The 25643-nt window shown below is 34.0% G+C and overlaps 1 protein-coding gene and 1 long non-coding RNA gene across 2 annotated transcripts; one reads left to right on the forward strand and one right to left on the reverse strand.

The window, feature by feature from the left end:
- Nucleotides 1–15369: 15369 nt before the first annotated feature.
- Nucleotides 15370–18823, forward strand: LOC18103212 (receptor-like protein 9DC3). The gene is made up of 2 exons (XM_024582575.2): nt 15370–18509; nt 18617–18823. Exon 1 carries the CDS (start codon nt 15401–15403, stop codon nt 18485–18487), a length of 3087 nt encoding a protein of 1028 aa, XP_024438343.2. The 5' UTR covers nt 15370–15400; the 3' UTR covers nt 18488–18509; nt 18617–18823.
- A 293-nt stretch (nt 18824–19116) lies between these two features.
- Nucleotides 19117–23059, reverse strand: LOC112323631 (uncharacterized). The gene is made up of 4 exons (XR_008056965.1): nt 22888–23059; nt 21087–22757; nt 19887–20485; nt 19117–19498 (listed from the first exon to the last, which is right to left on the reverse strand). It is a non-coding gene; the product is annotated as an uncharacterized LOC112323631 (long non-coding RNA).
- Nucleotides 23060–25643: the final 2584 nt, after the last annotated feature.

Consider the following 25643-nt stretch of genomic DNA (forward strand, 5'->3'; position numbering starts at 1 on the left):
TTTAGCCTCCTATGAGCAATTATCAATACACCACCGGTTCGCGCATGGGAGAGCCGGAATCCCCAACATGTTGGTCATTTTTGCTTATCCAGATAGTTCAATTCTGCTATTCAAGCGATAGGTTCTGCAATCTCAGTCCCTTTTTTGGTTGGACTTCTTAATATGTGTCCACCTGGGCCAGTCAGTCTTCCCAACTGTATTTACTTGGGTTGAAGACCAGTACATGAGGTCTTATGGCTATGGTTGTGTCAACAAGAGGTTCAACAATGGATAAACACCACTGGGGCAGGGTGTTTCAGTCTCGGGACTGCCATGAACTGAAGATTCACATCTAGAATTGAAGGCTCTAACAGTGGGTTGGATTCACAAGAATGGTATGCTGAGGAGAGGGCAGGGTATATGGCACAAGGGTTATCTAGAATAATCTGCTATAACCTTGTAACTCAGCATTTCTAGGTATGGACAAAGAGAAATAGAATGGGTAAGAGAGTTTAGAGAAAAACACTTAATAAAAATATATCTTTATCTCAATTTTTTTCTTGTTCTTGAGATTTTTTTCACTTTGCATTACTGTTTTGATCTTATACTATACCAATTATTCTTCCAACAAAACCTATGTGAAATACTATTACTTTGACACTGCTGGACTGAACTCAGTCCAGGCCAAATGCCAAAAGCATGACCGTAACATGCTGAACAAAGAGGTTAGCAAATAAGCAGAAAGAAAAAGGACACTTCAATGGCTGTCTGATATGGCAATCTTTAGCTTCCTAACAGCTTTCAGAGGGGCACGCTGTTGGATGCAGATTACAATGTTACTATTTTATTTCTATGTAATTGTAATCATTTTTAAACAATTTGCATAAATTTCTATTGTATTTAAGTTAGTTATAACTTAATCCTAGCTAGGACGTAGTTTTGCAAATTAACTATACATTTAATCTCTATAATTTTAATTGTATTTATGACTTAATTATTCTCGATTATTTGTACTATGATCAACACTTGTCAAATGACTATTTTTTTTTTTTAATACGATCAATTAATTTTCTTCATAATAAGAAAAACCAGCGGCGTTCCCTTGAAACGCCAACTAACTATGATGTAAATCAATACTGTGGTGTTCTCATTCCTAGTCTCGTAATTATTACTTTGCCCTTATTTTATTTTATTTTTTTCATTTTCATATTTTTCATTTTCGGATCCAACAGTAACTTGGGAATATCAAATGTTGACATTTTTCATCTATATGGAGAGAATATATATAACTAAATTAAAGTAGAAAGTCCTTCTTTCATTAATATGAAAAAATAAGACCACAATCATCAACTCTATATAATATCATACCTATCTGGCATTGAAATATAAGATTTGATCCTGCTAGGCTCCTTTTAATGGGAAAAAAAAAGAGAGTTTGACTTCTAATACAATTAAGTTATATTATTTCAATAAACTTGATTTTATCAAAATAGAATACTCCATATTATATTAAAGATAAAGGATAATATAGAGTATTAACAAAACTTATAATATTTTAATGTAAGATTAGACATGGATAGAATTCCACTTTGTATATATTGAGTTGTGTCTTTAGTAAATTAATAAATAAAGGTTAGTTGATTTTTTGCTAAGAAAGTTGGGTCTAACTTTTTACTAAACCCATATGTTATTGGGTCTAACACAAAGCTAAGCCTAAAAAAAATAGATTTGATATACATTTCTAGATTTGATTTCTTTTGAGTTTTTGTGTGCCTGGACTATTTTTTTCTGGGCTCATATATCATTGGGTTTTTCAAGTAAGTGGATTTAGTCCATACTATGATTCAACCGTTAATACTAAACTTTAGATTTTCTATATTTTGATGGAGGTTACATGATTTTACGTAATATTTAATATGGCTAGCATAGGGATCCTGATTTTTTTCACTTTCATCCATTATGTATTGTACTTAGTTCATCATCATCAGAGAGCAATGGACTCCAAGCATTTAATTATCATTTATAAAGTTTATAAATATATATACACAATTAATATTATTTTAAAAACATGACATGGCATATGATCCACTTAAAAATATTTCTTACAATATAGAGAAATCTAATGAAAGATAAAATAAATTGTAAGGAAAACCAAACTTCAAAGATGCAATGATACCAAGAAAAACCAGGCATAGATCAGGGGTAGAAGTCTCCAAGAACAGTTGTCATCAGACGAGACACAAAGGAAGTTATAATTAGAGCACAAATTGCACGTACGTAGACTTGCCGGAAAAATGTCAATTTTGGAAATTAATATTGCCGTGTTTCCAACATTCTTGCATAGTCAACAATGGAAATATTTGCAATTGAATAATTCAACCTGCAGTTCCATATTCAGAACCACTTACTGGATGCGAAGACTTGGAGGTCAAGGAGGAAAAGGACAGACCAGATGAAGATTGGTTTTCCCTTGTTGATGCTGAGATAGAAAGATCTTTTAGGCGTCCACTAGCTTGGAAATTAATTTTGCCGTGTTTCCAACACTCTTGTATAGTCAACAAAGGGACCTAATTGTACGGAAATATTTGCAATTGATCAATAATTCAACCTGCAGTTCCATATGCAGAACCACTTACTGGTTGCGAAGACTTGGAGGTCAAGGAGGAAAAGGACAGCCCAGATGAAGATCTTTCCGGTAATCTTGAGGGCAAGAACCTTGGAACTCCAATCTTTGTCAGTTTTAGTACGCTGCTCTGTTTTCCTGTAATGGTTCAGTAATGTTATTCCTAAACTTTCACTAAATATTTTCTTTAATTTCCGGTACGCTGCTCTGAAATTCCTTCAAGTCTAACCCGTAAAATAATAAATATACTGTATTTATGTCACCATTAATATTTTATAATGGATATTTATCTCTTATTAATATTATACAATAAATATTTATTTTTCATTTAATATTGTGTAAGAGATATTTATTTTTTATCATTGCTATAAAAAAGAAATGACTCTTTAGTCCCTCCATTTCAGTAAAATAACAAAGTTCAAGGGTTATAAATACTCCTTGAACCATCAAGGTAAAGGGTTTATAATTTTCATCATTTACTGCATACATATTTTTTAATTATTTGTTTATATAATCTCATAGTTAAATTATTTTTTTATTTAAAATAGAAAAAGAAAAAAGAAAAAATAAAAAATGAAAGCATATAAATTGAAAGATTGATAAGAAAGAAAAGTATTTAAAAAAAATATTACTGAAATAAGCATATTAAAATTGGTCAAATAACTATTTAATTACTTTTAATACTAAAATGATTAGTTAATTAAGAAAAAATAGCAACCCTAAAACACTATTTAATTCTTTTAGAAAATCAATATTTTCGTGTTTTTATTCTTAAAGCATGCTAGTACGGTAGAAATTGTTTTTAAAGTGTTTTTTATTTAAAAATATATTAAAATAATATTTTTGTTTTTTTTTTATTTTTTTAAAATTATTTTTGATAAAAAAAATCAACATTCTTGTATTGCTAACATATTTTTACATTGTTTTAATACAATGATGTCAAGAACACAGTTAACGTACGCTAGACGAGCTACAAAGGAAGTTCTAATTAGCAAATAGACTTGCTGCACATCACTCACAGACTTGATCTCAACAAAAATGTTAATTTTGGAAATTAATTAATATTGCCGTGTTTCCAACACTGAGTGCTCCTGTTTAGTCACCAATCCTTGCGAGGAAATATTCGCAATTGAATAATTCAACCCTCAGTTCCATATTCAGCACCACAAGAAGATCAGACAATATCTATATATCCAAGTTCCGAAGACTTTTCTGGACCATTGCCTATTGCTTTCTGACCTTGATATAAAATTGACACTTCACCACTTCTACCTTGAACAGGAGAGTCCCAATTTAACTGCAAGATCGGTTAGTACACTACAACAGCTAAGCACTGCACTGCACGCCTTCAGATTTTTCTAAATACTAACACAAAAAACAAAACGAAGGTGGATGTTGTATATGTAACGGCAGATTTTTTTTTTTTTAGATTAACGTGGATGTAACGACAGATTTTTATTTTTTTTAGATTAACGGCAGATTTATCCAGCAAAAATCTGTACCAAGGGTTGCATTGTTGTCTTTTGTTGGCATGGAGTTTTATAGAAGACGAGGACGAGTTACATATCTTTTGTTCCCATCAGACGAGCTGCAAAGGAAGAGCACAAACTGTATCTATTAGCACATATTCATTGCTATTTTCTAAGCTATGAAATGCTGCTTCTTCTTCTGGGAAACATATAAATTGTTTAACCCTTCAAGTAAACAGTCCCCTGTTCTTGTTAATTAATAATAGCAATAATAATCTATCAGTACATGCGAAGGGGGGGTCCAATTAGTATTAAGTTTATAAGACAGCAAGGAATAATAGCGGGGTAGATGTCCCCGAGAACAGCTGCCATCAGACGAGCTGCAAAGGAAGTTCTAATTAGAGCATCAACTGTATCTGTTAGCTCAAAGACTTGCTGCCAAAATGTCAATTTTGGAAATTAATACTGCCGTGTTTCCAACGCTCACTCTTGTGTGGAAATACTTGCAAGTGAACCTTCAGTATATTCAGCACCACATGAAGAGTGGACAATATCTATATCCAAGTTCCGAAGACTTGGAAGTGAAGGACAGAACAAATGAAGATTGGTTCTCCCTTGTTGATGCTGAAAGAGAAAGACCTTCGAGGACGACCAATCCCACAGCATCTTGAGGGCAAGAACCTTCAAACTCCAATCTCCATTGTTTGTCAGTTTTCTAGCAACTGTTCAACAAAGCTATTGCCAAAACGTGTTGACTGGTGTACAAGAAATTCAACAAATATAAACGGAATTACCGATAGTTTTTTTTCATCGGTATTTTGCGGTGATATTCACCGAAGAAATTTTTCCATCCCTAACTCCGTCGGTATATACTGACAGAAACACTCTGTCGGTAAATACTGAGGGAAACTCATACAGAAAATGAAGAATTAAAAAAAAACAAGTTGTGCAATGATGTGTAAGTTTTTGTGGACGAGTTTACCGATGGAATTACAATCGGATTCAAATCGGGTTGTCCGTATAGTGACGTGTCAAAAACATCGACAGAATTACAACAGGAGTGACAAACAAAATAATTTTGTCAGTAATTCCATCGGTAATAGTTAATATATGACCTGACCATCGACCCTCCCCTATTTATCCTTCTTCTCCCCCCTACATCCAACCCCCCCCCACCAAATTCTAGTACTAGCAACGTGCATGGAGTTATAAATGACAACAATAATCATTACAGGAATATGGTTATGAATGCAATGAGAATGAATCAAGGTAATGTCAGTCAATGTCCAATTGTAGAAGAAGAACCTAATGTAGACGCGGCCAGGTTTTTTGATTTGTTGAAAGATTCTAATGAACCATTATGGGATGGCTGCACGAATCATAGTAAATTATCGGTTGTTGCATAGTTGTTCACCATCAAGTCGGATTGTGGGTTGAGTGAGGCCGGTTATGACAGAATTATCGAATGGACGAGAAGTATTTTACCTGAAAAGAATAAGCTAAAAGAGAACTTATATGCTGCTAAGTCCATGATGAAACCTCTCGGTTTAGGATACCAGAAAATTCACATGTTCCCTAACTTCTGCATGTTGTCCTACCTTGAAAATGTTGAGCTAATCGAGTGCATAAGATGTGGGCATTCCCATTACAAACCCAGAACGAGCATGGAAAAGACTCTCGTGGCATATAAAAAACTTTGATATTTCCCAATCACACCTAGATTGCAGAGGTTATTCATGTCACCAAGGACTGTTAAGCACATGACATGACACCAATCACATGATGCGGTTGATGGAATGATGGTGCTTCATTCTAACGATGAAGCATGAAAACACTTTAACAGTGTACATCATCACTTTTCAGCTGAATCAAGGAACGTGCGTCTTAAGTTGTGCACATATGAATTCAACCCATTTGAGTCATTTGCTACTCCTTATTCTTGTTGGCCGGTCATACTCACGGTTTACAACTTGCCACTAGAAATGTATATGAGGTTGAAGTTCATGTTTTTATCTACGGTGATACCTAGTCCGAACAGTCCGGACTGGAATATAGATGTTTGTCTTCGACTATTAATTGATGAGTTGACGCTATTGTGGTCCTCCAGAGCTTTGACTTATGATATATCGAGAAAACAAAATTATCTTATGAGGGCAGCTTTGATATGAACTATCAATGATTTCCCAGCTTATGGAATGTTTTATGGTTGGAGCACACATGGAAAACTAGAATGTCCATACTGCATGGAAAACAACAAGGCATTCACGCTAACAAACGAAGGTAAAGCTTTTTTTTTTACTGCCACTGTCATTTTTTGCCAACGAATCATAGATATAGAAAGAACATAAACGATTTCTTTGTTGGCAGAGTTGAAAAGGATGTTGCACCTCTGTGTCTTTTTGGTGAAGAATTGCATGACATTGTATCATAGTACGGTGACATTGTGTTTGGTTTTCATTCTGGTAAGCAGAAGTTTCCTGCTTTTGGTTTGACCCACAATTGGGTAAAACAAAGTATTTTCTAAGAGCTTCCTTATTGGAAGACTAATCTCCTCCACCATAACCTTGACCTCATGAACATAGAAAAGAATGTTTCTAAGAACATTTTCAACACTGTCATGGATGTGAAGGGGAAGACAAAAGACAACATCAAGGCTAGAATGGATATAACATTGTTTTCTAACCATAAAAATATAGAGTTGGTTTTTTATGGGTCACGGGTCGCAAAACCCAGAGCAAGCTTTGTGTTAAAGAAAAATGCATAACTACTAGTCTACCATTGGCTTACGAGTCTGTGTTTTCCCGATGGACATGCCTTGAACATATCAAGGTTAGTTAATCTAGAGGAATGCAGATTGTATGAAATGAAGAGCCTTGACTACCACGTGTTTATGCAAACACTCATTCCATTAGCTTATCATGATTTGTTGCCAAAGGGGATATGAGATGCACTCACAGAGATTAGTCATTTCTTTAGAGATATATGTTGCAGCAAGTTGCAAACAAATCACATTGAACGACTTGAAAGGAATATCATCAAGACAATATACAAACTTGAGATGATATTCCCTCCATCATTTTTTGACTCGATGGAGCATCTACCCATACATTTACCGTATGAGGTAAAAGTTGAAGGACCAGTCCAGTATAGATGGATGTATCCATTCGAAATGTTAGATATTATAGATGCAATGTAATTCATAAAGTATTTTCATTGTTTTTCTTAATTGAAAAACATATGTTTAATTCCATACAGGTACTTGTTCAATCTTAAGAAAAAGGTTAAGAACAAGGCACATGTTGAGGCTTCGATATGTGAGGCCTATATCGTTGAGGAGATCTCAATATTTATCTCGTACTATTTTGAACCTCATTTAAGAACAAGAATCAACCGCGTTCCACAGCATGATGATAGTGGTGAAGTGCCTTCTAGTGGGAACTTATCAATATTCTACAATCCTGAACGACCCACACCTAAAAATATCGTAAGGGGAAGATATTTGTTTGAAATAAAGTTCAAACAAGCAAATAATTATTTTCTATTTAATTGTGATGAGCTGAGACCTTTTATTCAGTAAGTATATGTACTACTTAAACTTTGTTAAAAATACACTATTTATATATTGTAATATCATAAACTCATAAAATTTTGAAAACTTTGTAGGCAACATTAACAATATTTACTGTCCAATAACTCACAGTTAACCGAATCCCAAATCTTTCGATTACAAGATGAACAATTTGCCACGTGGTTCAAAACACATGTAAATACTATCACAAACTCATTATCTCTGGCAAGTTACTATATTGTTGAGGAGATGTCAACATTTATATCATACTATTTCGAGCCTCATCTGAGAACGAGAATCCACCGCGTTTCACAACATGATGGTGGTGGTAAAGTGTCTTCGAGTGGAAACTTATCAGTATTCTCCAATTCTGAACAACCCATATCTAAAAATATTGTAAGGGGAAGATATTTATCTAAAATAAAATTCACACAAGCACATAATTATGTGTTATTTAACTGTGATGAACTGAGACCTTTTATTCAGTAAGTATATATACTACTTAAACTTTGTTGTAAATGGACTGTTTATCTATTGCAATATCACAAACTCATACATTTTCTAAAAACCTCGTAGGTAACATCGATAATATTTAATGTTTAATAACTCACAGCTAATAGAATCCTAAATCTTTTGATTGCAAGATGAACAATTTGCCACGTGGTTCAAAACACATGTAAGTATTATCACAAACTCATCATGTATCATTGTACTTAATTTCATTACAGAATTCTCATTTATTGTTCATTGTTGTACTTTATGTACAAGGTTTATCAATTAGGAAGCAATGTTCGTGCTTCATGGTCTTTACTAAGCCTGGGTCATGAACGAAAAGTGAAGTGTTACAACATGTATTTTGTCAATGGCTATATGTTTTATACTGAATAATACGAGCATGGAAGAAAGACATATAACAATGGTGTTTGTGTTAAGGGATCGACTAGTAGTGAGTTTGAAGTTGACTATTATGGTAAATTAGAAGAGGTCGTTGAACTGCAATATCATAACAAACATAATAGAGTGTTTTTATTCAAATGCTATTGGTATGACACCACTGACAGGGGAATCAGAATAGATCCCCACTATGGTCTGGTCAAAATTAACTCAAAAGCTAGACTCCATAATGTAAACGATGCATTTGTTTTCACCAAGTAATGCCAACAAATTTATTACACATACACCTCTTCCTTTAGAAATGATCGTTTAAGAGTTGATTGATTATCCATTTTAAAAACAAAACTCATTGGTCGTGTAGAGGTTGTTCAGAATGAGAATAAAGACACAAGTGTGGGAGATGATGTCTTTCATGTGAGTGAGTTGGTTGAATCATATCGAGTTGCTCCATCAATTGACTTAGAAGAAAATTTAAATTTTCACGTCTTCGATAATAGTCTCGTTGATGTTGACGTTGAGGGGTTGAATGTTGTTCTGAGCTCCAATGGACAAGCACAAATCTATGAAGATGATGATACCAATGTCATCAACGTTGAAGATTACGGTGGAGCTGATGACGACTCAATTAAAGAAGAAGAAGAAGAAGATAATTCTAACTAACTATCAAAACATGAAAGTGTAATACAACTTTTTAGAATGTAATATTTATGGATGCATAAATATTTATTTCATAATTCATCTGTAAACTATTGTTATCGTGTTGGGCGTGCAATTTTCAATTTAAGTATTGCAGGGAGGATAGACATGAAAAAAAACAAAACCTACCATTCATTGTGTACATCACCGATGGAAACTATTCACACTCTGAATAGGTGAACAATTCCCACATCACCGATGGAAACACTAACGATTTCTTGTTAGTCGGTGTTTTACAGAGGCGATGGGAACTGTTCACACATCACCGATGGAAACACCAACGGTTTTTTATTCATCGATGTTATCTAAAGGCAATGGTAATTTGTTCACCTCTTATGTTGGTGCTGTCAATTAAAGTCCTTTGAGTCAGTTGCATGTTACCGAGGGAATTACCAATGACCTGCCAACGGAATGTGAATTCCAAAGCGCGGGTAATGAATGCATCTCTGACCATGTGTACTATTTCACATTAGCGAGGGAATTACAGACAGACTACCGACGGAATGTGAAAATTTTGGAGGGTTTTTTAAAATTTTAGAGCAAAATGAAAATTTCAAGGTGAATTCATCGAGAGAATCACAAACGGATTAATTAAAAATAATATTATTTAATATTTCGTCGATGAATCCATTGGTAAAAACGCAGTATCAATCCCAGCGAGAGCCCCTTCAGCTCATTTTTTCCTTTCTTTCAATTTTCTTCAATCGCCTCTCATTTTTTCCTCTCAATTCAAGTGATTGTGCTTCAATTTCTCATTCTATCTTCATCTTCAACATTTAAAAGGTATGTATTGTGATTCTCCTCACTTGTTATGATTTTTTATTTTTCATCTTTTCTTCGGTTTATTAACAATATTTTTTTTGTGTTTTTGTATTGTACATAGATAAAGTCTAAAAATAAACACATTATTAAGGTAAGCGTTTTTCATTTCTAAAGTCTATAGTTTTTTTTATTTATTGCCTATTTTATTGTTTCTATTGCAATAATGATTGATTGTTTTGTTGAATTTTAATGGATTATTGTTAAATTTTCCATATAAATGTTAATTGAATATATAGAATTAAATTTAATTGTTTTTCTCTCAATTTTATTGTATATATTGCATAATAGAGTGTTTGATTATTTTATTGAATTTTAATTGTTATTGTTAAATTTATATAGATGTTAGTTGAATATATAGGAATAAATTATTTCTGGTATAAATAAAATAAAATCAATTGGTTTGTGGCATAAATCTTGTTAATATTTGCAGGTTTGAATAATTTGGGTAGTCTCTAGTAATGGGGAGGTGCTCTCGAATATTTTTAAAAAAATTCATATTTTATTATGTAATTATTCATCAAATTTATGTAGATGCGTAGAACAAAATCAACAGTAAGTCGTGAGCACATGGTTGCAGCTAGTTCTTTTAGCAGCGATGATGACATGTCATTAGATGGCGACCAATAAAAGGCACCTGCTGCGACTCATGACACTACCTCTTTCAGCACGGTTCCACAACGTAGAGGCGGTGTGCCTTCACACCGGGTCAATTCACCCACAAGTATGAGGCACATTGGAAGGACGACCTTTCAATGTAAGTTTGCTACGAAGTTTGTATTGATTTGAGTTTTTTTTTTCTTCTTTTAATGTAATTTGTGAACAACTAATTAATTTTGTTTTAATTTTATTGATTTTCAAGTTCACAAACATTGAGGTCGCCTGAGTAATAACATCAGTGTTTTAATCATCGATGGAGATTCTATTGTTTCAATGGAGTCAGGTTTCCAGAAATCCTAGTTGGAAACCTTATATCGATTAATGGTTTAGAAGATTTGAGGATAGTGTTTTTAATAAATTTTAACTATTTTTATGTTATATTGTAATTATTGATTTATTTTTAATAAATTATTTATACACAGTACAAATTTGAGTGGGATAACGCGAGTGACAATGTTGTGAAGAGGGTGTGAGAGAATTACGCGGCAACTAGGTAACATAAAAAACGATACGATATTTTTTAAAAAAGAAATTATATATTAAAATCTAATTTGTCATTAACTAACATAAAGTGGTATCAGCGCGTGGTTGCATTCTCGGTAGGACAACAAGATCGTTTTGTAGGCAAAGATCAAAGGACAAATCTTACTAACAAAACAACGGATAGTTTCATGTGACAAGCCATCGTTGGATTAGTTTGTGAAATTGTTGGCTTGAAGTCTTATGCTAGCTGGTATGGAGACTATTCGGGAAAGGTTGCTTCATCTAGAGGGCTGGATGGGGGATATTCTTAATGATGAGGATCGTTCAATTCAGGATCGACTTGACTTGGCTATGGAAATCGCTGACAAGGCTGCTGGACAGTATGTAGAACTTACGGTAGAGATAAGCAAAAAGTTGCAGGTTGTCGACGGAGAATTGGTTGTCTTTAAACAAGCAGTCGCGACTGCATCAGGGGGTGTAGGCTCTTCTAAGCCTAAAGTTCCAAAACTAAAAGCATTTGGCGATGCTAGAAGTTCCAAGGAATTAGAGAATTTCTTGTGGGATATGGAACACTATTTCAGTGTTGCCAAGGTCGGGTTGGCTGAACAAGTGAACATTACGGTAATGTACTTATCGAGTGATGCAAAAAAATTCATCAGGGGTGTAGGCTGAAGAAAACAAGGGTTGTCACGGACATTGGTAGCGCAAACATTGGCAGCTTGTACGCAGATGCGAATTCGGCAACGTGCAACAGCTTATGCAAGTCATGGGCATGACTTGGAACGATCTGAAACTTAGACGAAGGACTATCTAAGGCATGCAAGAGACGTGGCAGCAACATGGACAGCAAGGATGAGCAGTTAAACAAGTGGTTATGGGCGGTTACACCATGATTGTTAGTGGGGGAAGTTGTCTAAAAGCATGGGGGATGTGCTGGAAAATGCTCTCAACCCACTAAAATCTTGGGAGATCATGGGGATCATGGGGGAAAACTACCCACTACTTGTTAGATAATAGGGTCATTATGTTCATGGGTGAACAAGGGTGAGATAGTGTCCCAATACTTCCTTAAATGTAGGAATGGAAGTTGGGCCTTGTAAATGCTTGTCTATAAATAGTTGTTGCAATTCTTGGTTGTGGGGGCATGACATGGGGGATGCAAGCTTGGTGTAGCATGCGATATTTATGTATAGCACACATACGGATTTATGTATAGTGTATTCCTTTGTTTATGAGATTAATAAAATTTGGGAAAGAGTTCCCGTAAAGCTTGTTGTGCACTTTGATTAACTTATTCTACTTGTGTATCATGTTTGTCTTCTAACTTGGGAAAGTGGGGAAAACTCTTGGGTGAGGGAAACACTTGGTTACTAGGCAAACACAAGTGGAATTGATGAAGATAGGTTGAGTCTAGTGGGGACTAAGTTGCCGCACGGGTTTATTTGTGGAGCAAAAAATTTAAAAATACTTTGGATACCACGCACACTGGCAGCTCCGTTCTATTTGTTACACATGTGAAGTGGATGGTAAGATTAATTTTAAATGACATCTAGGATTAATTAATTTTTTTACAGGCTATGTCTCTTGGACGTGAGCCAAGCCCAATGGAGTTTTTTGTCGAGAGGACATGCGGAGTGAAGACTGCCAAAAGAGGGTGCAACAATTCGTCGATAACCGCGCTTAATATTTTGTGGTATGTTCGTTCAACCATTTTATTTCATAAGTAATTATTTTCTTGAATTGAATTTGATGATTTCTTTTTTAATTTTTAGGAGACATATAACAGCTGATTGAGGAAGAGATACGGGGACGATCTTTCGACCCACCCGAGTTTCGATCCGGATTTGTGGATGGAGGCAGGATCATTTGGTGGACCCAATAAAAATCTGGTGTACGGACTCTCCAACACTACAGCCGAGAACTTGCAGGTGGCTCATGGTGTCTCAATCGTTAGGAGCTCACAATCGATATCGAACACCCAGTCTTAGGAGTTCGTGTCTTTGTAACAACACACGGCTCATCTCACCAAAAAATATAAGTGACTCTCGGCGGATTATGAACAACTCCGTCAAATGTTCATGGACATGAAATCACATATTGGTGGTACGTGTACACCCCCTTTACGGTCATATGGTCCCGGGAACGACAAGCCTTCTTCTTTTCTAGCGCCGTCATTGTTCTAGTTTAATTTTTACTTGTACAAATTATATTTTAGTGGGCAAAGCAATCTTCGCATAAATTTCATTGCTAAATACAACTGGGAAAAACATCTCTGAACATTCAAATTAAGCTGTCACGATTTTTAATTTTTAATTTTTTGTATCTTGCTATAAATATTTCATGTAAAATGCAGAATTCATAATTATCTACCTTATTTATTAGGACTTGTGGTAGTGAATTAAGGGACCTCTCCTCGTGTGGAAATTTTCGCTGAATGAAATTATTGGTTGCTTAATCTTGCTGTCCAACTGTGAAATGGATTGGACATAAGAAGGTGAAGATGACTTTGTTTATCAACTTTTTATTTCAATTATGTATACATAATCCCATAATTTAAATTATTTTTTATTTAAAATAGAAAGGGGAAAAATCAAAGTATATCAATTGAAGTAATGGAAAGAATTTTTGTGTGCTCAGCATGCAAAGTCTTTCTCTCCTTCAATTCAAACAATCGTAATTTTGCATTAGTAGTTCTCTTTCAACACAAAAGATCATAAGCATATTTTTAAATTTATAATGGATATAAATCAAAAAATCTAGTATGCATACTAATAATAAAATTAATTATATTTAAATTAAAATAAAAATGATATTAATTTTATTGTCAATGATGAGTTATTTGTTTTTAAAACTTTATTGCTCCTCATTATCTTTGTTAAGATGTATTTTTAAATAAGGTATTTAAATCAAATATAATGCGACTCAAATATCTCTTAATAAGATGAATCTAAACTCTAGAGTGTAAAATCTAAACACCCCCCCTACAATGAGTTTTGTTTATATGAAAAATCAAGAAAATTATTTTTTAAAAACAATATATTACTAAATTAAGCATGGTCGAAATTTGTCAAATAACTCTTTAATTATTTTGAATAGTAAAAGGATTGATTAATTTTAAAAACAGTCAGCAACCCCTAAAAAATTATTTAATCTTTTTAGGAAATCAATACTATCATGTTCATTTTCTTATTCTTGCCAGTCAATAAAATATTTATTTGGTATTGTGGTAACTTTTATAATTTAAAATCTTCAAATAACTATTTTGTTATTTTTAATACTAAAATGATTAATTAATTTGAAAAAAAATAGCAACCTCTAAAACGCTATTTAATCTGTTTAGGAAATCAATATTGATTTTTTTAAGTTTATTTTTTTTAATTTTATCCACTGATATTTTGTTTTTTTTTTTTTTTGTATTTGTTCTATATGAGTTTTTTCTATAATTTTGAAAGTAACAAAGATTAACTCGGACTTTTTTATTTCATCTTGAATCAAACTTTTTAAAAATAAATTTTGTTTTTTAATTAAATTAAATTAATTTCAGGAAACAGATTTTGTTCAATTTGGAAAAACATCTCTGAACATTCAAATTAAGCTGTCACGATTTTTAAATTGTTATACTTTTGGGTCAGGAGAAACGATATATAAGTGCAAAGTCATTGCTTTGCGTAATTATTATTTTTAATTATTACTTTGCCAAGAAACAACAATTCAGTTTGCACAATTTGAAGTCTGCACAATTTGAAGTCAACAAGGAAACTTGTTTGATATACTTTGCCGCGTTTCCATTAATTAATTAAGTCAATGGAGTATATTTGGCAGTGTGGTTACGGGTGCTTTTTAAATAACTTTTCGTGTCAAAATGCATGCAAATGATGTTTTTTTATTTTTTAAAAATCATTTTTGATATCAGCATATTAAAACGATCTAAAACATACAAATCATATTAAATTTTAGTAAAAAAATAAATTTAATTTTTTTAGAAACACAGGTGCAGCTGCAGCCGCGTTTCCAAACGTGCTCATATTGCCGCGTTTCCAACACTCACTCACTCTTGTACTTGAGATTTGATTTCGTCTTTACATGTTTTACACTTCCTATGTCTGTATACAATCCAAGATTAGTTTGTCTATAAATACTACTCATAATGTCTTTCTTCATTCCTCATCTCTCCCAAATATACTTTGAATCCTGTAACGCCAGCCAAACATGGGGTTTTTACCGCTGTCCCTCTCTCAATCTCTGTCTTTCATTCTGTTTCTCTTCCATTTCCATTCAACAATTTCATCTCCACTCTCCTCAAATTACCAATCTCTTTCTCTCCTTCAATTCAAACAATCTTTCTCCATCAGTAGATCTGCTTCGTCGGAGGACTATTGTCAATATCCCTTTCCAAAAACAGAGTCATGGAAAGAGGGTACAGGCTGCTGCTTGTGGGATGGGGTCACTTGTGACCTGAAAACCGGGCATGTCACTGGATTGGACCTCTCTTGCAGCATGCTTTACGGCACCCTCCTTCCCAATAATTCTCTCTTCTCTCTCCATCATCTTCAGAACCTCGACCTCTCTTTCAATGATTTCAACTCCTCTCATATTTCTTCTCGATTTGGCCAGTTCTCCAGTCTAACACATCTTAACCTCAGTGGTTCAGTTCTTGCAGGCCAAGTTCCATCAGAAGTCTCTCACCTCTCCAAATTGGTTTCTCTTGATCTCTCTTTGAACTACGGTCTAAGTCTAGAACCAATTTCTTTTGACAAGCTTGTTCGAAACCTAACCAAGCTTAGAGAACTCGATTTGAGTTCAGTAGACATGTCACTACTTGTTCCCGATTCCTTGATGAATCTGTCTTCTTCTCTGTCATCACTCAAACTCACTGCCTGTGGATTGCAAGGAAAACTCATATCCTCAATGGGGAAATTTAAGCACCTGCAGTACTTGGGTCTTGGAGGGAACAATCTTACTGGTCCAATTCCACATGATTTTGATCAACTCACTGAGTTGGTTTCACTTGATCTCTCTGACAATGTCTATCTGAGTCTAGAACCAATTTCTTTTGACAAGCTTGTTCGAAACCTAACCAAGCTTAGAGAACTCGACTTGAGTTGGGTAGACATGTCACTACTTGTTCCCGATTCCTTGAGGAATCTGTCCTCTTCTCTGTCATCACTGAAACTCATTTACTGTAGATTGCAAGGAATCCATTCACTTAGTAATCTCATACAGCTCACCTATTTAGACCTTTCAGGTAACAATTTGAACGGTCAAATCATATCATCACTCGGTAATCTCACACAGCTCACCTATTTAGTCATCTTAGGTAACAATTTGAACAGTCAAATCACATCATCACTCGGTAATCTCACACAGCTCACCTATTTAGACCTCTCAGGTAACAATTTGATCGGTCAGATCCCATCATCACTTGGTAATCTCACACAGCTCACCTTTTTAGACCTCTCAAATAACAATTTGAGCGGTCAGATCCCATCATCACTTGGAAACCTTGTACAACTTCGTTACTTGTGTCTCTCTTCCAATAAATTTATGGGTCAAGTTCCAGATTCTTTGGGTAGCCTAGTCAATTTGAGTGGTCAGATCATATCATCACTTAGTATTGTCACACAGCTCACCTTTTTAGACCTCTCACGTAACAATTTGAGCGGTCAGATCCCATCATCACTTGGAAACCTTGTTCACCTTCGTTCCTTGTTTCTCGGTTCCAATAAATTTATGGGTCAAGTTCCAGATTCTTTAGGTAGCCTAGTCAATCTTTCAGATTTAGATTTATCCAATAATCAACTAGTAGGCTCTATTCATTCTCAATTAAATACCCTTTCAAATCTACAATCTCTATATTTATCCAATAACTTGTTCAATGGAACAATACCATCCTCTTTTTTCGCTCTTCCTTCTTTACAAAATCTTGACCTTCATAACAATAATCTCATAGGCAATATAAGTGAATTCCAACACAATTCTTTGAGATTCCTTGATTTGAGCAATAACCACTTGCATGGTCCGATCCCAAGTTCGATTTCCAATCAAGAGAACTTGACAGCCCTTATTCTTGCGTCCAATAGTAAATTAACAGGTGAGATTTCTTCTTCTATTTGCAAGCTGAGATGCCTTCTAGTCCTGGACTTGTCCAACAATAGCTTGAGTGGTTCTACGCCACTATGTTTGGGGAACTTCAGCAACATGCTCTCAGTATTGCATCTTGGCATGAACAAACTTCAAGGCATTATCCCTTCAATATTTTCAAAGGATAATAGCTTGGAATATCTCAACCTCAATGGAAATGAATTAGAAGGGAAAATACCACTGTCTATCATCAACTGCACAATGTTGGAAGTTATTGATCTTGGCAACAATAAGATTGAGGATACATTTCCCTACTTTCTAGAAACGCTTCCAGAGCTGCAAGTTCTTGTCCTAAAATCCAATAAACTCCAAGGTTTTGTGAAGGGTCCGATTGCATATAATTCCTTCTCTATATTACGGATTCTTGACATCTCTGACAACAATTTTAGTGGGCCATTGCCAACTGGGTATTTCAATAGTCTTGAAGCAATGATGGCCTCGGATCAAAACATGGTTTACATGGGGACAACAAATTACACTGGCTATGACTATTCCATAGAAATGACATGGAAAGGTGTAGAAATTGAGTTTACGAAGATCCGAAGTACTATCAAAGTACTTGATTTGTCAAATAACAATTTCACCGGAGAGATTCCAAAAGCGATCGGAAAGCTTAAAGCACTCCATCAGCTCAACCTTTCTTATAATTTCCTTACAGGTCATATCCAATCATCATTAGAAAATTTGAACAATTTGGAATCATTAGATCTATCTTCAAATCTGCTTACAGGAAGGATTCCAACGCAGCTGGGGGGTCTAACATTTCTTGCAATCCTAAACCTTTCACATAACCGACTCGAGGGCCGCATACCAAGTGGAAAGCAGTTCAACACCTTTAATGCAAGCTCATTTGAAGGAAACTGGGGTTTATGTGGATTTCAAGTACTAAAACAATGTTACGGTGATGAGGCACCATCATTGCCGCCATCAAGCTTTGATGAAGGAGATGATTCAACATTGTTTGGAGATGGATTTGGATGGAAAGCTGTGACAATAGGGTATGGATGTGGGTTTGTGTTTGGAGTTGCAACAGGATACGTTGTGTTCAGAACAAAAAAACCTTCATGGTTTTTTAGGATGGTTGAAGATATATGGAATCTCAAGAGAAAGAAAACAAAGAAGAAAGTTGGCAGACGTGGTGCTCGAAGAAACTAAATAATGCAATTGATATTTTCAAGTAAGTTTTGCAAGCATTTGAGTTTTCAAATTTTATATTCACAGTTTTTGTTAAGCTATCTTTTCTCTACAATTTATTTGATCAGTGTTACCTTTCTAATTTTGCAGTACAAACAAGATATCATGTTGATTTGACACGGAAACAACACTAGGGTGGCAGATTCATAGTATTGGATTCCCTTTACTTTACTTTATTTTATTTTTTTCATCAAGGTTAATTGGTGTTACTTCTATGAAAAAGATTCCATGTATGCAAGCAATAGTTTGTGTAAACTATAAAATCATTATGTTTTAGGTTCTTTTTTTATGTGTTCATTTCCTTATTCTTGATCACTTAAATCAATCTCCCTTTCTTGGAGTATTTTAAATTTTATTAATAGATTTATAAGAATTAAAACAATTCTGTTCTCACAACAGCAGCAATATTTGCAAGCAAAATAGAGTAATTCTATAACTTGTAAGTCATAAATGACTATTAAAAAGTGTAAGAAACCCATATCAACATGGACAAACAATGTTCCACAACTCTGACACAGACAAAATCATCAACAAAATCAGTCAACATCGGTGATTGGCAAGTTTATATCTAAAGCAAAAGAAAAGCAAGATAGATATTAATACCACGTTAAGAGCTCTATGCTACAGCAAATCTGCAATTCTGAGTTGCCTAAAAACAACATATTCTACTTAGAGCATTTCAGAATAGGAAAAACATTAAAATAATTTAAAATACAATTTGTCTTGGCCTGATATTAAGAAAAAACAAATGAATATTTCAAGGGTCCTGATTATCCGACTGAAGATTCAAAATTTGAGATACTATGAGTGTAGAGAGCTTATTAGTTATGGCTTGAACCTGGTAGTCATCTGACTACCTGGCCACCTAGGTGAATGTGAGCTTGAACTACTGTACTCATTTGCAGCAACCCTGGTCTTAGTTGATGTGCCAAGAACTCTCTGCAAGTCTGACTGGGACAATGGCCTTGGTGCCTGAGAAAGAATCCCAATGAAGAAACTCAATAAAGGGTTAAAAAAATCCTCCAGTTAATATTTTTTAACACCAATAGCTATCCCTTGTAGTTCATAACAACACTTTGTTTACTTTCTTCTACTTCTCATGAGGAACCATACTGTCTTCTATCCATTGCAATGGAAGTCATTGGTTTTGGATAGAGCACAACAGGCAACAATTACCAAAACTTTTCCATGACACCTTCAGGCATGCATGGGATTTCTATGCAAATATTACAAATCAATAAAAATGCCTTGAAGAATTAGCTGCGATTATAACAAATCATAGGTGAGAATTATATTGTTCAATATGTTATAAAATAACTGATGGAAGCATGGAACAACACGATGATAAATATATACTTACTCTAGATTTTGTTTCCCTTGTTCTCCTTATCCAATAAGTCCCTAATAGGAAAATAAGCTACTTTCTTGCAAGGTTCAAGAAAATCTGAACTAGTATAGCTCTCACACAAACTTGCTATGTAGTCAAAGTCAATTTTGCTTTCGATTTTCTCCCCTTTTCAAAACGACCTTCAGGATCTCAGCCCTCTCTCTTTGATTAGGTATCCCAATTTCAAAGGCTGAGGAAGATGCTGAAGGATTGCTTCATCGAGTTCTCAAGGTCGGCTGGTTCCAGCAAGTACCATCTCTTGTGCATTCTCTGTAAGAATATTATCACTGAGTCCGCCCAGGCCAGGCCCATGAAGAAATCACTTTCACAAATCTTACATAAAACACATTCTAGCAAGTCACTGTATAAAAAGACTGCACAAATATAGGACTTGTTTCAAGAGTAAGAACAAACGATCTATAGTAAACCCATTCCATAATGCCATGAACTTAGTCTTCATATTGGTTAATGCCTCATGGTCTGTAGTACGACGCTGCCCCAGAAAACTGTCAACCTCGTCAATTAATATAAAAGCAGGCTGGAGTTTATAAGCCAGGCTAAAAACAACAGCACTGCAACAACATAGAAGAGAATCAACAGTAATCAGATTATGAAAGCTTCGATAGGAGCGAAAAAGCAACTACTCAAATTTAGTTAATTACATCGAAGTCTATTTCTAATCAGCACAGAACCAACAAGACTTGCATGGATTTAGATGCAGAAAAGAATGTAATGAGGGATGGTTTCAACACAAAGATGTAGTTGCAAAATACAGTAATGATCACTTTCACAATTGCAAGAATGTATGCCATTCAGTTACTTTGGTTATATCCCTGATGCAAGATATATAGAAATACCACACAGCAACAAAAATACCAATATTTTGATCATTTCGCAATCTCATTCATCAGAGTAAGATCCATTAGATAAACAAGCTACAGTGCCCAATTTTTTAAAGTTAATAGAGCATCCAAAAAAATCTTGCTGCTAATACAGATCTTCAATAAGGACAAGTTAGGAATGTTCAATCTTAGTTAAGAATGTTCACAAAGTACTTCCTTGCTTCCATTATTAGAGTGAAACTAAATTCACTCAACATAATCAGTGGGTGACAGCAAGTTTTAGAATAACAAAGCAATAATTTTAAATCATCATTGTTCAATCTATACTCACCGAGCTTTTGTGCATCATCGAACCACTTGCTCATCAGATTGGAGATCCTCGTATTTATAAAAATAACTCCAGACTCTCTGACAATAGCTTTTGCAAGCATGGTCTTCCCGGTGCCTAGAGGTCCATATAACAAAACCCCCTTTTATGGACCAAGAAGTTTCCCATGTGAGAAGAGCTCAGGTTTTCGTAGAGGAAGAATCACCAATTCATACAAAGCTTGCTTGATAGATTCCAATCCTCCAATTGACTCAAAAATAAAAATACACAATTGCAGCATATTGATAAACCATTAAACCGACCATAAATTCTAAAGCCTCTATTCCAATCAATTACATTTTCAACATGAGAACATGGCCACATTGGATAGTGTTTAGAAGATAGGCTTGATTGTTACAAAGCAGTTTAAATCTTCCACAAAGTAATCGCAATCAGAAGGTTTCATAATTGAAAAGTTGGTTTTCAAATCCAAATTTCATCGGGTATAGAAAGAACTAATATATATATATAGCCATCATATTGGTTCAAGGCCTAGTCTTCAAATTTAATTTCTTCCAATTATGAACCTGTCCCAGTCAGTCACGCAAAAGTCTATTACCGAACATAGCAGCCATCAGCATTCACATAGTCTCATTTTCAAACAAAAAAGGTGGACTCGCATAACTGTAACTAATCATGTGCCATTAGTTTATGATATAGCAGAGACTCAAATCTACTCCGTATGATGGATATTTTCATGTATTTAGTTGACATTAGAAACTCTGATATTTATTGCATGGTAGCAGCCAACAAAGTATGGACAGCCTAGAAAACAAATGGCATGTTTGAAGACACCAGAAAATATTATAATTGTCTATGGTTGTAAAAACAATGACAACAATACTATAACACCAACCCAGAGGTCAACACAACAGTACAAAAGTTCCAATATATAAAAAATGAACTTGGCCTCCAGTTTCCACCATCCCAAAACAATTCCATCCATCCAACAAAACTTGAAATTTAATCATATCCCATTCGGCATGAGCAATCACTCCTCAACATCCCAAAAACTGATTGAAGCACCTATCTTCACCAAAACACACGGATTCCCCAATCACTGTTCCCTATAATAACCCACCAAACCACACACATCCCTCATTGCAGTATTAACCTCATAGTCCTCATCCCATTATCACACAAAATTCAAACTTTTTGCAAATAAATGACAATTCAAGCATGCTATAACATCAACCCAGAGGCATAAACTCTAGCGCTCCAGTACAAAAGCTTAATATACAACTCAATCAGAAATGAACTTAGTTTCCACCAACACAAAACAACTTCATTCATCCCAACAGAACTAGAAACTTAAACACTCCCTATTCAGCACAAGAAGTCACTCCCCCACGTTCCAAAAACTTTTAAATTACCTGTCTACACTAAAACACCCAAATCCCCCCAATCCATATTCCATACAATAAGCCACCCACATCCCTCATTGCAATATCAACCCCAACCCCACTATAACACACAAAACCCAAAATTTTGTAGATAAATGACATTTCAAGCATATAATAAAACCAATAGCACATAACAAAAACAAAGCCTATAGGCCATTAACTAACCTTATAATCCAAATTCATAAAATTCTTCGTTCCATTATCTGACCATATAACCAACATTCACAAAATCCTCCAGAAAACAATAACCAACAAACCCTATATTCCATTATAACCAAGATTCACAGAATCCTCCTACACCTCCCAAAAAAAAATGCAAAAAAGAAATCCAAACTTTTCAACAGAAACTTTGACACACATACATCCCTCATAAGGGTTTGTTTGGATAAGGGAATGACCCAAACGCTTATCGATTTCCTTCTTATGTTCAAGGGCTTTCTTTGATGCTTCATGATTCGGGTCAGGTTTCCGGAGCCTAGCAAATAATACCAAACAAGTTAAAGCTGCACTGGTTTTTTATTTGTGTTTAAAGTACAATAATATCCTTTGCTTGGTGCTCTTTTTGGGTGGCGTGTTGGGGTTTTGCAAATTGATGTGCTGGTGGACCTGGTGGTGGTGGTTAGGGTTTGGGCTGTAATTGGTGGTTAGGGTTGGGCTGGGAAAGGACAGGCTAGATTTTAGGGTGAAGCCTTATTAAAGCTAAGTCCTCTTTCTATTTCTAGGTTTAATGAAGTTTTCTTCAAAGCCCTGTGATGAAATAATAATAACAATAATAATAATATGAAAAGAAATAATATAAGGCCAGATTTAATTTTAATAAAAGAGGATATATTTTCCAAATCCAATTAAATGTATATTATTTATGGTACTATAAAATTCCATAGAAATCAGATTATAAATAATAAAAAAATAAAAATTACAATTGATTTTCCAAGAGGTTTTGGGAATCAACGCACACTTTTCTATTTTCTTTGAACAACTTGATCTCAAGAAAGAAAAAAAAATATTGGACCCATTTATCATTCATTTAACATTTGTTTATTAACATTCACACAAGGAAACAAGGCAATGTTGGTTAGTATTTTATTATAGTTTTTTAGAAGGGGTTAAAACGTGTGTTTCGTTGGATGAAAAAAAAATTATAAAAGAAATCAATCTCTAGAATAATTCTAGAATGAATTTATGTAATTTTAAAACAAGAAGGTATATGGAGACATATTTCATTTGGCCCCGCTATCTTTATTTTTTTTACAAGCATGATATGCATATTTGAATATTTATACAATTACCCAAAACATTAATCCCCTTAACGACATTATTATGTCCCGAGATATAAATTACTATTTATTATAATAGTGTAATTATTATTTTGTCTCTTGATCATTTTATCTTTTGTCTTTGCTTCAAGGGTAAGGTGGTTTTTTTACCATGATGTAATGTCTTTTAAGAATTGTACATGGTTATTTTGGTAATTGTGTTTTTTAATTCATAGAAAAATTACTAATGCAACTCTTGAATAAAATAATTCAATGCTTTCTGCACAAGGGCATTTTTGTATTTTCATATTTTATAGAACAATTGAATTAATACATTGCCCTTACAATTTGAGTTTTTTAACCTTGGTTTCAGGGACTTGGTTGTAGTTTCACAATGATTTGTTTGTTAATATTGTTTAGTCCAAAAGACATTTTCAATTTTTTCACAAAAAAAAACGTATAAAATAAAACAACAGCTGACACGTGCCTCGTACGAGTTAGTCGCTCCACCACCTTCTGGCGACACGTGCGGCTGGCTCAGGCAATTGTAACCGTGATTCCACCGCATCATTTGATTCATCCCGGCATCCTTTTCCTCTTTGGATGGCGCATGTATGGTGGTTCAGCGTGATTTGGCTTGAAATTACTTTTATTTTTCTTCTTTCTTTTCCTTTTCTTTCTTTCTCAAATTGTTTTATTTATATTTATTATTTCTAATTAGATTTTATTCTTGATTTTATCCCTGGTCATTTGATTTTTTGATTTTTTTTTCAAATTTAGTCCTTATTATTTTAATTTCTATTTGTTTTGTTTTTAATCATTTTCTTGATTGATTTACTCTTTTCCAATCCCACCCCTAAGTATTTATTTTTCTTTAATTTTTATGTCAAATTTGGTCTTAATTTTTTTAATTGCTATTTTTAAATCATTTTCTTAATGGATTTGTTTTTTTTTTCAATTTCATCCCTAAACATTTAATTTGATTTGATTTTTACCTAAACATTTAATTTCATTTAGTTTTTTATGTCAAATTTAGTTCTGATTTTTTTAATTGCTATTTTTTTTTGTTTTGCAATGTTTTTTTATTAATGTTTTTATTCTCAATTTCATCCTTCAATATTTGTTTGATTAAGAATCTTGCTTTTTTTTTTCAAGTATGCCTTTGATAAGGTCATGTAAGTCTCATGATCCAGGTAATAGTTCTGGAGGATTAGCCCAATTTGGAAAAAAAAAATATATATTTGTTGTTAGTGTTTTTTTTAGCTTTTCTATTCATAGAGTCATCTCAATTTCATATCCTAGACCATGTGTTTGATTTGTTGACTCGAGTTGGCTGTAGAGTTCGCTCGAGACTTTTTTTGTTATTTTTTTTTGCTTTGATAAGTTTTTTAAATTTATATTTTTAAATTAACTTGTAATAAACTTATTAATAGAACCCGAATCTAGGGTTTCATAGGTTGTAAGATTTTTAAGATTTGACCATGTTAAGGATGTTCTTCAGGTTTACTTGGTTTTTATAGATGTTTACATTTTCACCCCCTATGATTTTTTTAATCTTTATAATTTGGTCCTTATTATTTTAATTGATGTTTATTTTATTTGGGATTATTTTTTTATTTTTTTCATTAAATTGCATCATTCTTGGGTTTTTTCTATCAAATTTTATCTTCATTCTTTATGTTTTTTTGCAAGTTTTTTTATTAATACTTTTCTACCGATCTCATCATTTGAAATTAAATTGGTTGAAAATTATGCTTCTTAATTGAATTTAGGTAAAAAATTTCAAGAGATGCGACTTTTAGAGATTAAACCAGGTTTAAGAGATTTGCTATGTTTTTTTTTCCTTTTCCTATATTGATGTT

The sequence above is a fragment of the Populus trichocarpa genome, chromosome 12, assembly GCF_000002775.5.
Source record: "Populus trichocarpa isolate Nisqually-1 chromosome 12, P.trichocarpa_v4.1, whole genome shotgun sequence".
NCBI classification, from domain to species: domain Eukaryota; kingdom Viridiplantae; phylum Streptophyta; class Magnoliopsida; order Malpighiales; family Salicaceae; genus Populus; species Populus trichocarpa.